At 42.2% G+C, this 17,179-nt stretch overlaps 1 protein-coding gene across 1 annotated transcript in view; it reads left to right on the forward strand.

The window, feature by feature from the left end:
* MAP4K5 (mitogen-activated protein kinase kinase kinase kinase 5) overlaps positions 1-6,668 on the forward strand; it is a 92,099-nt gene extending 85,431 nt beyond the window's left edge. The window contains exons 30-32 of the mRNA XM_084886839.1: positions 390-460; positions 3,206-3,261; positions 5,296-6,668. Of these exons, the coding sequence (XP_084742965.1) occupies positions 390-460; positions 3,206-3,261; positions 5,296-5,383 (215 nt within the window). The 3' untranslated portion in view covers positions 5,384-6,668. The remainder of the gene's footprint in view (positions 1-389; positions 461-3,205; positions 3,262-5,295) is intronic.
* The last annotated feature ends 10,511 nt before the right edge of the window (positions 6,669-17,179 follow it).

A 17,179-nucleotide genomic window follows, 5' to 3' on the forward strand; every position in this document is an offset into this window, starting at 1 on the left:
GAAAGTTACACCAATGTCTGATCACTATGTTATACAACTGAAACTAATAATATTGTCTGTCAGCTGTAATTGAAAAATAAAAATCTTTTTAAAAAATAAGTTAGCTCATGTTTAAATAAATGCCTATTTTATATATTTGTGTGTGTGTGTGTGTGTGTATTTAAAAAAAAAAAAAAAAAAAAAAACTTGTATTACCCGACTCAATAAATTATTTGAGTTTAGACATGGCTTAGCCACAAAAATGTTGGGAACTAATGGTCTAGACAGTGGAATTTTGCACCAAGCATTTGGATAGCCTTACATTATCGTTTACTAAAAACAGTTAAGGAAAATGTATCATGAACTACTTGTGCTGTATTTCAGTTTCACCTCCCCCTAATCTTTTTTAGTGTGCCTTCAAGACAGTGTGTTGGCTTTCTGGAAACATGGAATGCAGGGGAAAAGCTTCAAATCAGATGAGGTAAGGTTTCTCAGATTACCTCCAGTGGTTTCCACTAAAGATTTTTAATATTGAAGTGTTCATTTTATACATGTTCTTTCTGAACCTACATTACTATGTTTAGTGCCTTTATTGTTTTAAGTTGACTTTGGAGAGATAGGAATGGAGAGGGAGAAAGAGAAACATCAAAGTGAGAGAGAAGTACCAATCAGCTTCCTCCTGCATACCCACTACTGGGGATCGAACCTGCAACCCAGGCATGTGCCCTGACCGAGAAGTGAACTGGCACCCTTTGGTGCATGGTACAATGCTCAACCAACGGCACCATACCAGCCAGGGCTATGTCTAGTGGTTTTAATACTGTGAACTGGCAGAGCAAAATTGCCAGTATTATTCTCCCCGTTCAGTTTTGTATTGTAAAATTCTCAGTGGCCACATTTCAGTCCTTTAATTTGTAATTTTTAAATATGGTTACTAGCCTTGTAGTAGTTTTCTAAATTTAATGAGCCTTTTCCATAATCTAGAAGTGTAAGCTTCTTTTTTTAATATTTTATTTAAAATCCTAAATTGACATGTATTAGATCCCAGGACTAAGGAAAATATAAGAACATTAACTCATTTAGAAAATAGTTTTTGAGTACCAGCTACATGCAAAACACTGTTATTATAGCATTGTAAGGCATAGGGAAGTATAATTATAAATAATTTCAAACTTTGCTAGAATCTGTGTTCCTGCATTGACAAATATTAGCTACTTAATGCTTATAATCCAGTGGGGTTAGGTACTATTCATATTTCCATTTTTAAGTAGCTTGTCTAGATGACATAGCCTGGATTTGAAGGATCTCCAAAAGTAATAGTTAGACAATACTAGCAGAGACATTTCCCGTGTGTGTGAGTGCCCGTAAAATTCTTGTGTACCACGGTCTCACAAATACCAGTATGTGGGCTTATTTTAAAGCTTAAAGTCTTCTTCTTGAATTGCCTGTAATTGAGTATTTTCACCACTTATATGAATGAGGAATTAGAATACTTCTAAGAGAAAATGACATAAATTCGCTATCTTTGAACATGTCAGTTTATCAGTTCAGTGGTTGGCAAACTGACGCTCTGTTGACTAATGAGTTCGCCAACCACTGCTAGACTAACTGTTACCATGTAGTTGGAAGCTGTGAGGAGTAGGCAATTGTGGCATATTGTGTGCAAAGAGGAAAAGGGTAGTATATGACAGTGGTCAGCAATCTCATTAGTCAACAGAGTGGCAAACTGCTGCTCTCGAGCCCCAGTTTGCCGACCACTGATCAAGTTACTGCCCATGTCACTAATCACTGGTCCCTGCCTCTAACTGAGCCGACAGCCTTGCCTACTGCCATCAGATTAATTGTCCTCAGATGCTGATCTCATTGTACCATTCCTTCAGTTAGCAATCTATGGAAGATACCTGTTGTTCACCACATCAAGTGCAAATTTTATTTCCCGTTTTTAACTCATCTTGATTACCTCTTTCTTTCTGCTTATGTTCTCACACTTGAATTTGGGCTCTGCTGTAAAATTAATAAAATAATATTCATCCATTCCAGTCCACAATGATTGGAACATTTTTTAACTTAATATATGAAAATTAGCTCCACCTAGTAAATCTTCTAATTTGTTTCCTTATTTAAGTTTATTAATTCTATCTTCCTAGCTCTCTACAAATTCATTGATAACACACTATTTTTATAGTTATTTTATACCCATACTCTTGTAGTTTGGGTTCCTCCAAAAGCTGACCTTAACACATTGCAGACCAGTAGTTTTATTGCTAGCTTTACCCAGTGGCCAGATAAGTTTCTATTGAAAGAGTACAAAAAACGTTTTACATAAATGTTAAAGGCACGCTTTAAAATTAAATGCACATTGCATTCTGAAGTTATTTATTATATGTTCTTAAAGCTAATATATTTTTTAAGTGTGATACTTTGTAAAACACTGTGTAATAAGCGAGAATTCTCGTGATCCGTCTGCAATGTTAAGACAAGGACTCAAGTGTAGGTAGTTTATTTAGGAGTAGATACCAGAAAACAAGTGATGGAGTGAGGAGTGTAAATCGAGAGGGGCAAAAAGCCAATACAGAGCACAGTAATAAACGGTTCCACTATGGGCAACCAGGGCTTAATCCCATACCGCCCACTGAGGACCACGTAGAATACTCCTCAGAACTGACTCATTTGAAGGTGCGTTTATACACCATCTGCTGTCCCTTTTGGTTAAGGTTTTCCCTGGGGGTGTAAGCTCCGCACATTTTGGTATAGTACCTGTGCTTGACTGAGTGCCTTCTACAGCTTTGGAGAAGACAGAGCAGAGACCACCGGTACGCTGGTGTCAGACCCGGCACATGGCGTGTTTACCGCAGCTCCGCTGGAATCTGCACTCTGACACCGGCAAGAGCAGGAACTCTGCCATCGCAAACCTGGGTCTGCCAGTTCTATAACCTTAAGCAAGTTACTTAACCGCTGCACATCTTCGTGTTTTTTTCTATCTAGTAATACGGGGATTATAATACAAAGAGTTCTAGGGAAAATGCCTGACCCATAACAGATGTTTTCATAAATGTTTTATTTCTACTAATAGATAGTCAAAAGGTAATTCCTAAAATTTATTTCATTTGAGGAAGTGAGTCTATCAGAAACTATAATTGTTTAACACTTGCTCTATCTAAATGATTTTTAAATTATTTAAGTAATATGGGGATAAAGTATTACTAATAGGTATTTTCTCTCATAGGTTACCCAAGAGATTTCAGATGAAACAAGAGTTTTCCGCTTATTAGGATCAGACAGGTAAAGAGTGTGGTTGTTTTAATTACCAAAGGAGTTTGGGGGTTGTGTTCTTAAATACTGTCAGATAACTCTTAGAGGATTTCTCAGCATCTTTATTGATAGAGAGAATAGTATTTTAATCAATTGATTAATCAATCTTTTACCATAGAGATAGTTATACACAGCCAAGACAAAATGTGTTAATATAGGTGTTTATGTACCTAGTACCAGGACATATTTCATTTCAGGCTCCTTTGTTTTCATCATTTCTTTCTAGCTTTTTACCTTCTATTAACTATTATTATATAAATCCAACAGAATATGTACCCCCTTGGCATCTGCTTTTATATCAGTACCTATTCAACTCATTTTCTGAGGTCAGTCTAAATTAGGAGAAATTATGTGGATCTCTGTGATAAAAATTAAAGACAAATTCCAAAACTGTGCCATCTTAGAAAAAATTTAGTAGTTTTTGTTCCCCAAAGTCTATGTTGTCTACCTCAACAACTAATAAAACACCCGTTCCTACATCAACCAAAGAACTTGTATGCATATATGCATAACCCATGGACACAGACAACAGGGTGGTGAAGGCCTGGGGAAGTGGGTGGGGGCTAGCTAAAAGGGGTCAATGGGGGGGAAGCGGACATAGATAAGTAATACTTACAACAAGAAAGATTCAGTTTAAAAATAAACACTCCTTTCTATTTTCTCAACAACAATTGTTACTGCAGCAAAATTGACTAATAGTATGCATTAGTCCTAAGTTGAGGATTGAGAACCTCAGGTCTTCAAGTTCAGTCTAGTCACAAAATAATTGCTTAAATATTACACACTTAAGGAAAGAGGGGATGGAGTTGTGACCCTATAAAAATTTTTAGGAGACTTTTGTAAGGAGAAAAAAATATTTTTTTGAAAAATGGTAACTAATGAGTAGAAAAGGTAAGCCCATAGAGAATTTGAGGAGCACCTGGTTAAAGACTCTAAAATGGGAGGCTGTTTGCTTCTCCAGGAAGGGCTGACAAAAGAATTGTGGGTCATCCAATAATCCTGGCATAAATGGCACCTAAACAAGACAGTAAGAGAAAATTCTGCTTAAGCCATTTCTCTTAGTTATGTATTTCCTTCCACCTCCCCCACCCCTGAACCTTCTCCTTCAGCTATTCCCTTTGACTTTCTCCATTCTGTCACGATTTTCCCTAAAAAAACCTTTTTTCTTCAGATCATTGCCTTATTCTCTTTATCTTACTTGAGCATCTCTTTGATTTCATGATTTATTTTTTTTATTTTATGTAAAAACATTAATAATAGTTAACTAGGTAATTGGGTTATAGGTAATTTTATTTTCTGCTTCTACTTTTCTGCAATACATAATGCAAAGTACATATTACTTTTTATTGTTTTATTACAAAAGTAGTACTATACTAGTTGTAGAAAACTCATACACTAGAAAAATTCCCCCTCCAAGACTTTTTTCTGTTCATGGGTACATTATTTTTTATTCTCTTTTCAAACCCCTCAACAATAGTGTAAATCCTATGGTATGGCACTTTATTGAATTTTCTTCCTATTGGTCCTTTTCTGAACTCTTTCCTTACCCTTGTTCCATGGACAAAGGAGTTAGGCCACACTTTATACTTTTTTAAAAAAAAATTTTTTAAATACCTTGAACAGTTTGAATGGGTGTCTCATAGAAATCATGTTTTATCCTCAGCCCTTCTTCCACCCCCTTCTTCTTAGCATATTTTCTAAAGCTATTTATTTATAACTTTCATTGGCATATGAGTAAGCCAATTTGGTGTAGTTGGAATAAGAGAATGAGACTTTCCTAAAAGGTTTTCAATACTTTTTATACATAAATTCATCAATTCTTACTCAGTTTTGTTTTTAAGTTATAAAATGTAAAGCTGAACTTAACTGTGCTATGTCTGTGATCTTTATGCAATCTTATGAGAATGTAAACAATGGTATTCTTTCCTGGTTTGATGTTAGTATTGGAAGCTGCAATCTCTGTCTTTACTCTTACACAAAACTTTTGTTTTGGTTTAATTGCAGGGTTGTCGTTTTGGAAAGTAGGCCAACAGAAAACCCTACTGCACACAGCAATCTTTACATCTTGGCTGGACATGAAAATAGTTACTAAGCAACAGAAACTGATCCCGAATGACAGGAAAATGAATATATTCCATTAAAAGCAAAAATATCTTAAGGGAATTCAATACAAACTACACTATGATTTGCTTTAACTGTTATGGGTTATATCTCAAATGATCTGTACTTTAAGGTAGAATTCAATATTTTCTGTAGCTGGAAACAGCTGTTTTATCTCTTGCCACTGTGTGGTGGTTATATCAAGTTTGCTTAATAAAAGCTATGAGATAAATAGTCCTATAATTCCAGGAAGCCCAGTCTTTTTAAAAAAAATAATGTTTGTAACAGGGGTGTCATATTTTTAGATAACAACTTGTGCTTATCTTCAAGGAGATAAATGACAGTTTTCTCATTTTATATCATGTTTTATTCCTTCTTAATGAACATAATTTTATAAAGAAATTATCAAATAAGCCTTTCACTTTTACATTGGCTATTCTGTATGTTTTTGTAAAATAGAATATTTAATCCTTATTTATTAATCTCTTGCTGGAGTGGTGTAATGTTATCTAACTTTTCGCAAAGGAGGGTTGCAGAGCAGCTTACATTTTTTTATGATGTATAAAAATTTTGTTTACCTTTTAAGAGTAGTAAGAGGGTTTAAAGCAGTGTGTTTGGAGGTTCAATACATACCTGCAATTTTGTTTAACACAAGTATTTTATAAAACAATATTATCCAGAATTGCCTTAAAGTGAATTTTGTGTTTTCAACTACAAATAGCTGTAAGGGGTCATACAGAAGATACTGATGATGGTTGAAATATTATTAGAAGAGGTATGTATGTAGATATGACAACCGTGTATGTATTCTTGACAAGCAGTATAATACCTGTGATTTTTTTTTACAGTAGGGATAATGCATAAAAAATTAACCTTCGTATATATTATCCCTTATGTGTGTGTTGGGGGGGAGGGAGGGGAGTATTTAACTGCCCATGATATGTAATTCACATATACTATACCAGAGGGGACACTGTAAAGCAACTACATGTGTAATGTTGGGTCTTTCACATATGTAGGTGTTCATTTTGAGTAGGTTTAAGAAAAAAGTTTTACGTGAAATTGAATTCCTCATGGGATAGTATAAATAAGCATTATAAAAACCAATATTCTAAAAATAGGAAATAATGCCATTTTTTAGTTTACATCTCTTTTGCTATTGTTAGTGTCACCTTGGTACCTGGTGTCTTCATGCATTCACTGAAGGCAGTTAACATTGAGATGATGAACAAGGAGTTAGCAATAGCAAACTACTGATTTATTTTGAGCAATTAATTACTTGAGAGAAAAACAGTATAACTATCTCATTTGGCCGTTAGCAATTCTGTAAAATAGGTATTATCATCTCTGTTTTTCAAATGGGGAAATAAGAAGTTAGCAGGTTAACAGACCCAGTTCACACAGCCAGTTAGGGGTTGAGCCAGACCATGAGTCTTGTGACTCTGTTCTTTTCATTCTGCAGTATGCAAACAATAAAATGTTATGCAAATAAAGTATTTAAAAATACACATGTGATTTCAGTAAGTGTGTGGCTGTTTATTTGGGGTATGTTCATGGGGATTCTGGACTGAAGAACCCTGGATGGATATAATAGATGGGAGGGGACCATACTCAAAACAGGAAATATTTGCATACTGGATACCAGTATCCTCCTTCTCTCACTGAATCCTGGCAGCCTGATCTTCCCATCCCACAATATTGGAAGAATCTTCTCTGTGCTATCTGGCCAGTGCAAGAGGAAAGAACTACATCAGGTGTCCTAGCTAAACTACCCAGCTAGATAACCCCACAATGACCATCACAGTGACAAGATCTGCTATGTTTCCAAAGAAAAAGGGCAGGTCAAATACCAAGGAACAAGAAACTGCAGCTTCAAATTTCAACAGAAGCAGTGCCTTCAATATTCTGGATTCAAATAAACTATTAAACCTAAGAGTAAAATGAAAACATTTTTAGCTGAACAAGGTCTTGAAACCTTTACTTTCCACAGAATCTTTCCCAAATAGGCTCATTAACTATCAAAGAATGCCCTTAGACAGCTGAAAGAGGAAGAGAGAAATCTGAGCTTATATTAAACTAAAATCAATGGGGAAAATATCCTCCAGTGAGGATTAACAACAAAAAAGATTCAGCCCAGCTGGTGTGGGTCAGTGATTAAGCACAGACCTACCCACCAAGAGGTTTCCTATTCAATTCCCAGACAGGGCACATGCCCACATTGCATGCAGACTGGAACCCCAGTTGGGGGCTGTGCAGAAGGCAGCCCATCAATATTTCTATGTCTCTGTTCCTCTTTCTAAAAATCAATAAAAACATAATTTTAAAAAAGATTCAGTGTGATCTCAGCAGACATTTTATGGAAATCGATAAGCTGATTCTCAAATGATATAAAATTAGAGACCTGGTGCATGAAAATTCATGCACTGGACGTGGCTCCCTCCGCTGGGCCTGCCCCCTCTCACAGTCTGGGAGCCCTCGGGTGGGAGATAACCCAGCGATCAGGGGAAAGTGACATCCCCCATCATACCTCTGCTGCTGCCACTGCCGGCAGCATAAGCCTCAGCCAGCCCTGGGGGGCTGAGGGACCTGGGGGACTCAGGAGGCAGGCAAATGGAGCAGCCAGACCTGCCTAGGGTGGGCCTGTCCATGCCACATGCCTGCTATTACTGGCCCTGAACATACCATCTAATAAAGAGGGAATATGCTAATTGACCATCACACCCTCACAAAAATGAAGATGCCATATAACAAAGTTATGTTAATGAGGGATGAGGACATTTTATGTTGTCTTGGGCCCACATATAAAGTCAAGAGGATAGGTTCTTATTTTATTTAAATTCACTTTCCAGTATTTACTTTGATTCACCGGGCTTTACTATCTCCAGATAAGTAGTGTTGGGGGGTAGGAGGGAGTTACTTACATGCCTGGTTTTGTAGCGTGTAGCAGTGCCTGGTCAGGAGGACCTTGGCTGGCACCTGCCTCCTCTTTTGGTTGCTGTGTATCAGGATGTCAGCTCTCATCATCAGCTCTTTGGAGCATCTGAAGACGGAGGTCCTTTCTCAAGGTGTTCTTCGTTGTCACAACTCCATCCGCCACTGGCGGGTGGGCTTGGGCCTGGTGGAGCTGGGTCTGAAGCCTGCCTTCAGCCCTGGGTGGCTGGGTGGCCTTGTCCCCATTGACCAACCTCTCACAGCCTCAGCTGCTGCTTTTATAAAACGGGGCACTTCATCATCCCAACCAGGAAGTCAACCCAACCATGTACGATGGTTATAATGATTAGAGATAATGTGGTCAATGACCCCAACATTTAAGTGCCCCTAAGTGGTAGTTATTAACTATTTTCTGGATGTGCCCTGGAAACTATTTCCTTTCCAAATCCTCTTTCAACAGGGAAAGTAAATTCAAGTATTTCCTGAAGCAGCTTTATAGTGTCATTTTAAAATCACAGTGACTCGACTTTCCTTTCCTTACAGGAAACATAATTGGGGGGTGGAGGGAGAGGGACGTTAAGCCTGGCTGCTGGGCTCCCACTCAGATGAGGCGGCGGCGTTCTCCGGCCTCCAGGGGACTGTGCTCCAGTGTCAGGGCTGCACACAGATGCAGCTGCTGAGCTCCTGTGAGAAGGAAGCATGGTGACAAGGCCCATCCTCCCGGCAGCTTAGGAGGAGGGTCCTCTGTGGAGCGTTGTGTTAACACTCAGACACCCTGACAGCCACCCTCTGCGTGTGACAGAATTTACCAGGCGACCGGAAAATACACAGGAATACCCGGAGGTACAGGAAACAAACATTTATTTCCAGATGTACTAGTACCGTGACTCAGGGGAGCCTGTTTCCAAATTCTGAGCAAACCAATATGGAGGACACGTTCTCTTTATACCCTTTGGTTTTTTGTCCCCCAAATAAGGATCAGACTTCCGGACCTTTCTCAGGCTTTGCAAAAAGTTCAGGGTGTTGGGATGGGGGATGTAAGACCACACCTAAAACCTGGCTGGTGGTTGTGTATTGCTCGTGGTTTATGGCCTCCGTAAAATGTGAGTATTTAGGTAAATAGGTGTTGCAAGACCAGATAATTAAGGAAGGGGCAGTGACTAGACTATAGGCTAACAGGAATGTGCATTAGCGATACTTATTAACTAGGTACAGAGTCAGGCTGCTGGTCCTTTCCCCCCCACCACCACCAAAAAAAAAGTCTTATTTTCCTCATGATGTGTTTAGTAGTGTTAGCAAAACGGTTAGGAGCAAAGCTTCTGGAGGCAGACTGCCTGCGTCCGGTCATCGGCTTTGTGTCCTTACTTATCCATCCAAAACTCATGCTCCTCCTCAGCGTAACACTGACTCCTCTCCTAGGGCTGTGGTGAGGCTCGAGTATAAAATATTCCTAGCATAATGCCTGCCACGAATAAGCACTAATTAAATAGTCATTGTGGCGGCTGTTGTGTGGGCAATAGTAATTATCTTGCACAACATCAAACACCAGTAAGAAGGCAGAAATCCTGGCCTCTGATTCCCTATCCCAGGCTCTTTCTCTGAGCATGCATTCGTCTACTGAATGATTATTGCTTTCTTAAATGATTAAAATATCGCAGTGCTGTCTGTTATCCAGGGACACCGAAGTATTCTCTCTGATTATGGAGAGCTACAAAAAAAAAAAAATAAAATCACTGTAAGTGGAAAATAATGTTTCAGTTCTTTTACATTTGCTTGAGAAAAGAAGCCCACCTTCTTCAGCTTCCCAAGAATTATACTGCACGGGAATTATAATTCTTTGATTTTGAAACCCGTTTCAGTCCTGCCAACTAAAAGGACTGCGGAGACTGACGGTATAGAGGCCGTAGTATCCTCTCTGTTTGGCGCTAAATGGTGACATCAACTGTCTCCCTTTCAAAGTCGTTCTCTTATAGTTTAATCCAACTTCCTCCAAACATAACAACTGGTGCGGCAGCAAGGCACGCTAGCTCTCCGGTTCACTGCCTGCCGAGGCGTAAATAACGGGTGCGCTTGCTCCCTCCTTTAACCACCGCTGGGTTGGCACAGGCCCAGGATCCTTGGGCACCGAACCATGAAGTTAATTTTCCAGACTCACTCTGGCCTCGTGTGAACCTTAGACGAGGTGGCTCTGGAAAAGTTCGCAGTGACCTTACTACCTCATCTTAAAATATATTCTTTTAATTGTCAAAAAGAAACATTCCCCAACATATACCATATTCTGGGTCATGAAGCAAACTTCAACAGATGTCAAAGAATTTAAATCATACAAAGGAATTGCTCTGGAAACAATAGAATTAAACTAGAAATCACTAACAAAAAAGTATCTGGAAAATCCCCAAATAGTTAGAAATTAAACAACACATTTCAAAATGACCTACAGGTCAAATAAGAAGTCTCAAGGGAAATTAGAAAATGTTTTAGCCCTGGCTGGGTAGGGTAGCTCAGTTAGTTAGAGCATTGTCTCAGTATGCCAAGCCTGGGGGTTTGATTCCCCGTCAGAGCACATAACAAGAAATCAACCAATGAATGCATAAATAAATGGAACCACGAATCAGTGTTTCTCTCTCTGTCTCTGAAATCAATAAATTAAAAAATAATAGAACTGTTTGAGGTGAATGAAAATGAAAATGCAGCATTAATATTTTGGGGATTCATTTACAGTGGTGCTTAGAGGAAATTTTGTGGCATTTAAAGGCTTAAATTAGAAAAGAAGAAAGATCTAAAATTAATAGCATAAGCTTCCATCTTTAAAAAGAAATAGGAAAAACAGGTAAAAGCAAAGCAAGCAGAAGAAAGAAAATATTAAAGAGATGAAATCAACAAAATTGAAAAACAGAAAAAACAGATGAAATCAAATCTAAAGCTGTTTCTTTAAAAGGTCAGTAAAATTGATAAGTCTTAGTCAAACTGATCAGGAAAAAGGAGGGGGAAATTGCTAATATCAAGAATGACATAGGAAACATTACTATAGACATTAAGAAGATAATAATGTAATACTATTACATGTGAATAACATTAAAAAGATAATAATGTATAATTGTTATATATAAACAACTTTGTGCTCATAAATTCAAATATATAGGTAAAATAGGCAAATTCCTAAGACACAAACTATCAAAGCTCATTCAAGAAGAACCAGATATACTGAATAGTTCTATATTTTATTAAAGAAACAGAATTTGTAATTTAAAATAATTCTACAATGAAAACTCCAGGCTCAGGTTGCTTTTCTGGCAAATTCTACCAAATATTTAAGGAATAAATAATACCAATTTAATGTAAATGTCTCCAGAAAATATTAGAGAGGAAAACACTTTCTAACTCATTTTATGAGATCAGCATTACTCTGATACCAAAACTAGACAAAGACATTATAAGAAAACTATGGATCAATATATCTTAGTAACATTAACACAAAAATCCTCAATAAAGTATTACTAATCAACTCCAGCAATGTATCAAATAGAATATCATAACCAAGTTGGTTTTATCCCAGAATGGAAGGTTAATTCAACATTTAAAAATCAATAGATAGCCGAAACTGGTTTGGCTCAATGGATAGATCATCAGCCTATGGACTGAAAGGTCCCTGGTTCGATTCCGGTCAAGAGCATGTACCTTGGTTGTGGGCACATCCCCAGTAGGGGGTGTGCAAGAGGCAGCTCATCAATGATTCTCTCATCGATGTTTCTAACTCTCTATCCCTCTTTCTTCCAATCTGTTAAAAAATCAATAAAGTATATATTTTTAAAAAATCAATAGATAAATACTACTGCAAATATTTATGAAAAATATTTTGTTAATTAAGTAAACCTTTTTCAAACAAACAATCAATAAATATATTAGTGAGATCATGGCAGGAGTGGGGAGGGGTCAATAGGAGAAAAAAGGGATATTTGTAATAACTTGAACAATAAAGTTTAAAAAAAAAATCAATCAAAACAGCCATCCAGTGTAGCTCAGTGGTTAAGTGTTGACCCATGAACCAGGAGGTCACGGTTTGATTCCTCAACAGGGCATATGCCTGGGTTGCAGGCTTGACCCCAGGAGGGGGTGTGCAGAATGCAGCCTGTCAATGATTCTCTCTCTTCATTGATGTTTCTATCCCTGTCTCTATCTCCATTCCTCTCTCTGAAAGCAATAAAAACATATTTTAAAATATATACATATAAATCAATCAATATAATTCACTATATCAACAGACTAAGGAAAATCGTCCTTCTATATAATAAGAGGTAATATGCAATAACCCTCACACCCTCACAAGATGGGTGCCTATGACCAGGCCGACCAGGGGGTTAATGAGGGATAACTAAATGACTGAATAAGCAGGCTGCGTGGGGCGACCAGGCCAGCAGCGGGGGCGGTAATGAGGAATGACCAGCAGCAGGGGGCAGTTGGGGACAACCAGACCAGCAGGGGGAAAAAGTTTGGGTGATTAGGCTGGCAGGGGGGCAGTGAAGGGCAACTAGACTGGTGAGGGGGCAGTGGCGACAACCAGGCTGGCACAGGGGGCAATAAGGGATGACCAGGCTGGTTGGGGGGGGGGGGGCAGTTAGGAATGACCAGGCTGGAAGGGAGGGGGCAGTTGGGGACGACCAGGCAGGCAGGCAGGTGAGTATTAACAGCCAGAAGTCCAAGATTGTGAGAGGGATGTCTGACTGCTGGTTTAGGCCCAATCCCCTAAACATTTGGGCATTTGGACATACCTCAAGGGGTCCTGGATTAGAGAAGGTGCAGGCTGAGCTGAGGGCCCACCCCCCTTGCATACACAAATTTCATCCACTGGGCCTCTAGTCCTATATAATAAAAGGCTAATATGCAAATTGTTCCCTCTACTGGGAATTCAACCAGGAATTGGACCAGGGGGAGGGGCCAGCCGGGGAGAGGGTCTGTGGGCAGTTGGCTGCCAGCCCTGCCCCCAATTGGCCAGCCGATCACCCACAACCCCTTCCCCCAGCCAGCCTGGCACGATCAGCCCCAATCTGGGTAGGCCAGCCAGACCCCACCAGTGCACAAATCCATGCACCAGGCCTCTTGTAAAATATAAAGAAGAAAAAAAATCATACAATCATATCAATAGATGTAGAAACGCATTTGACAAAACTCAACATCAATTCATTATTTTTAAAAAAAACCTCTCAGCAAATTGGAATTAAAGAGAAGTTCCCCAATCTAATAAAGGGCCTCTGGATTAGTTCTATTTGCTGCATAACAAATACCCCCAAAGCATAAATATCAAACATTTATTCTCTCACCGTTTTTGGAGGTGCCTCTGGCTCCAGGCCTCCCACGAGACTGAACTTACGTTTGTCAGCGGGGCGAAGTCTCTCTGAAATCTCACTGGAAAGTGGTTTGTGGCAGGGGGGAGATCTGCTTCCACGCTCACTCACAGGGTTGTTGGTAAAGCTCATTTCCTCACAGAACATCAGCCTAGTTCTTCTTGGCTGTTGGCTCCCTCGGTTCCTTGCCATAAGGCAGCTCGCCACATGGCCTCCGTTCCCTCAGAGCAAGTAAATGAGAGCCCAAGGGAGCACCCGGGGGAACGCATAGTCTCTTGTAACCTAACCCCAGAGTGATTCCGTTCCTTAGAAGCAAGTCACTAGGTCAAGTCCATACTGAAAGGAAGAGGAGCAGCAAGGGCATGAACACCAGGAAGCAGGGTCACTGAGGGCCGCCTCAGGCTCCTGCCACAGCATCGACAAAGAACTCCAGCATCCTACCTAGTGGTGCAAGACTGAATGCTTTCCTCCTAAGATTGGTATAAGGACATCTGCCCTCACTACTCCTGATTGAGTTCACACCGGAGGACCCACCAAGTGCAATAAGACAGAGAGAGGAAGAGAGAGAGAGAGAGAGAGAGAGAGAGAGAGAGAGAGAGAGAGAGAGAGAGAGAGAGAGAGAATGCATAGCAGTTAGGAAGAACCAAAATAGTCCCTATTTGCAAATGACATGATTGTCCACATAGAAAATCCCAAGGAATTTACTAAAACTTCCTAGGACTTTTAGATAGACCAGTGAGGAAACATCCAGGTGACAAATACGCATATGAAAGACTGTTCAACATTAGTCATTAGAGAATTCCAAGTTCTAGGCACAACAGACCATTGCCCACGTGTTAAAATGGTTGGAATAGAGAGACCTGGCATGCTAAGTGCTGGCAAAGACGCAGAGGCACTGGAAAGGTGCTGGCAGGAATGTAAAATGGCACAGACTCTTTGGAAAACATTTTGGCAGTTACTTCAATAACATATACTTATCATATGACCCAGCAGTACTCCTCCTAAGTATTATTTTCCCAAGAGAAATGAAAACATATGTTCCCACAAAAGACCATGCGTGAGTGTTTACGGTGGCTTGGCTGATGACCCCCAAAACTGATGATCCCCAAAAATGTTCTTAAGTGGGGATGGATGAACAAGCTATGATACACCCACACAATGGAATACTTACTCAGTGATAAACAGGAATAAACTGATAAATGGAACAAAATGGGTGAATCTCAAATTATTTACATTAAGTGAAAGAGGGCTAGCTCAAAAAGGCAACATTTTGTATAACTCCATTGATGTGACATTCAGGAGAAGGCAAAACTGTAGAGACAGAAAACACATCAGTGGTTGCCATTCGCAAACAATTCCTAGGAGGTTCACAGATGAACTCCATCCACTTCTGGACCATCTACCCTGTTTCCCCGAAAATAAGACAGTGTCTTATATTAATTTTTTCTCCCAAAATTGCGCTAGGTCTTATTTTCAGGGGATGTTTTATCTTTCCACGCGCTAGGTCTTATTTTCGGGGAAACACGGTAGAATCTAGATGTAAATATCTGTGTTTTCCGATGGTCTTAGGCGACCCTGTGAGGGGTTCTCAACCTGTGGGTCGCTGCTGTAGAGCCTAAGACCATTGGAAAACACAGATATTTACATTATGGTTCATAAGCAGTAGCAAAATTACAGTTCTGAAGTAGCAATGAAAATAATCTCATGGTTGGGAGTCACCACATCATGAGGAAGTGTGTTAAAGGGTCGTGGCATTAGAAGATTGAGAACCACTGGTCTAGATGCTACTGCATTGTCAAGGCAGCCACCAACCCCTCTCTCCTCCCAGCTCCTGCTCCTTCCTGACCCCTGTCCTGATTTCCACGTAGTGGCATGCTGCTTGGTGGGGGACTGGCCTCTGTTCTGTAGACAGTATGCTCATTCTCTCTCCTCGGCTTTACCTCCAGGGCAATAGGATAGATGGTCGAGTATTGAGGCAGTGTGCCGTGGCAGATTATTTCATGACTTCCCCAGGTTTACTGTTTCCCCCTCAGGAGCCCATTGGGAATAAGGAACCTAAACGGAGGCAGGCTCCGTAACCCCCACCTCCCACATCAGGAGCCCGGCTGTCCTGGAAGTCAACAGCCAAGGAGCACCCTCCCCTCCAAGCCAATGGAGTGAAGTGCCCACTCCACCAATTTCGGCCACACCTCCCTCTTCATCTTTGCCTTTCTCTCCCTGTTTCCCATTCATTCATTCATTCATTCATGCAATGACTGGATGCTATGCCACTGATCAGGACCGGCACAGGAGCTCCCCTCAAGGCGTTCACAGTTTAGCCGAAAACACTGGGGAGTAAGTAATCAGCCGTTACTCGGCGTGGTGACCGCTGTGCCCTTGGTGCATGAAGAGGGGCAGGGGGTGGGGATGGGGGTGAGGATGGGGGTGGGGATGGGGGTGGGGATGGGGGTAGGATGGGGATGGGGGTGGGGATGGGGGTGGGGATGGGGGTGGGGATGGGGGTGGGGATGGGGGTGGGGATGGGGGTAGGATGGGGGTGGGGGTGGGGATGGGGGTGGGGGTGGGGGTAGGGATGGGGGTGGGGATGGGGGTGGGGATGGGGGTGGGGGTGGGGATGGGGATGGGGGTGGGGGTGGGGGTGGGGGTGGGGATGGGGGTGGGGATGGGGGTGGGGATGGGGGTGGGGATGGGGGTAGAATGGGGGTGGGGATGGGGGTGGGGGTGGGGATGGGGGTGGGGATGGGGATGGGGGTGGGGGTGGGGATGGGGGTGGGGGTGGGGGTGGGGATGGGGGTGGGGATGGGGGTGGGGATGGGGGTGGGGATGGGGGTAGAATGGGGGTGGGGATGGGGGTAGGATGGGGGTGGGGGTGGGGATGGGGCGGGGATGGGGGTGGGGATGGGGGTGGGGATGGGGGTAGGGGTGGGGGTGGGGGTGGGGATGGGGGTGGGGGTGGGGGTAGGGATGGGGGTGGGGATGGGGGTGGGGATGGGGGTAGAATGGGGGTGGGGGTAGGATGGGGGTGGGGGTGGGGATGGGGGTGGGGATGGGGGTGGGGATGGGGGTGGGGGTGGGGGTAGGATGGGGATGGGGGTAGGATGGGGGTGGGGGTGGGGATGGGGGTGGGGATGGGGGTGGGGATGGGGGTGGGGATGGGGGTGGGGATGGGGGTAGGATGGGGGTGGGGGTGGGGATGGGGGTGGGGGTGGGGGTAGGGATGGGGGTGGGGATGGGGGTGGGGGTGGGGGTGGGGATGGGGGTGAGGATGGGGGTGGGGGTGGGGGTGAGGATGGGGGTGGGGATGGGGGTAGGATGGGGGTGGGGGTGGGGATGGGGGTGAGGATGGGGGTGGGGATGGGGGTGAGGATGGGGGTGGGGATGGGGGTGGGGATGGGGGTGGGGGTGGGGGTGGGGATGGGGGTGAGGATGGGGGTGGGGGTGGGGGTGAGGATGGGGGTGGGGATGGGGGTAGGATGGGGGTGGGGGTGGGGATGGGGGTGAGGATGGGGGTGGGG

The sequence above is a fragment of the Pipistrellus hanaki genome (genome assembly GCF_964339955.1).
Source record: "Pipistrellus hanaki genome assembly, chromosome: 1".
Lineage (NCBI taxonomy): Eukaryota > Metazoa > Chordata > Mammalia > Chiroptera > Vespertilionidae > Pipistrellus > Pipistrellus hanaki.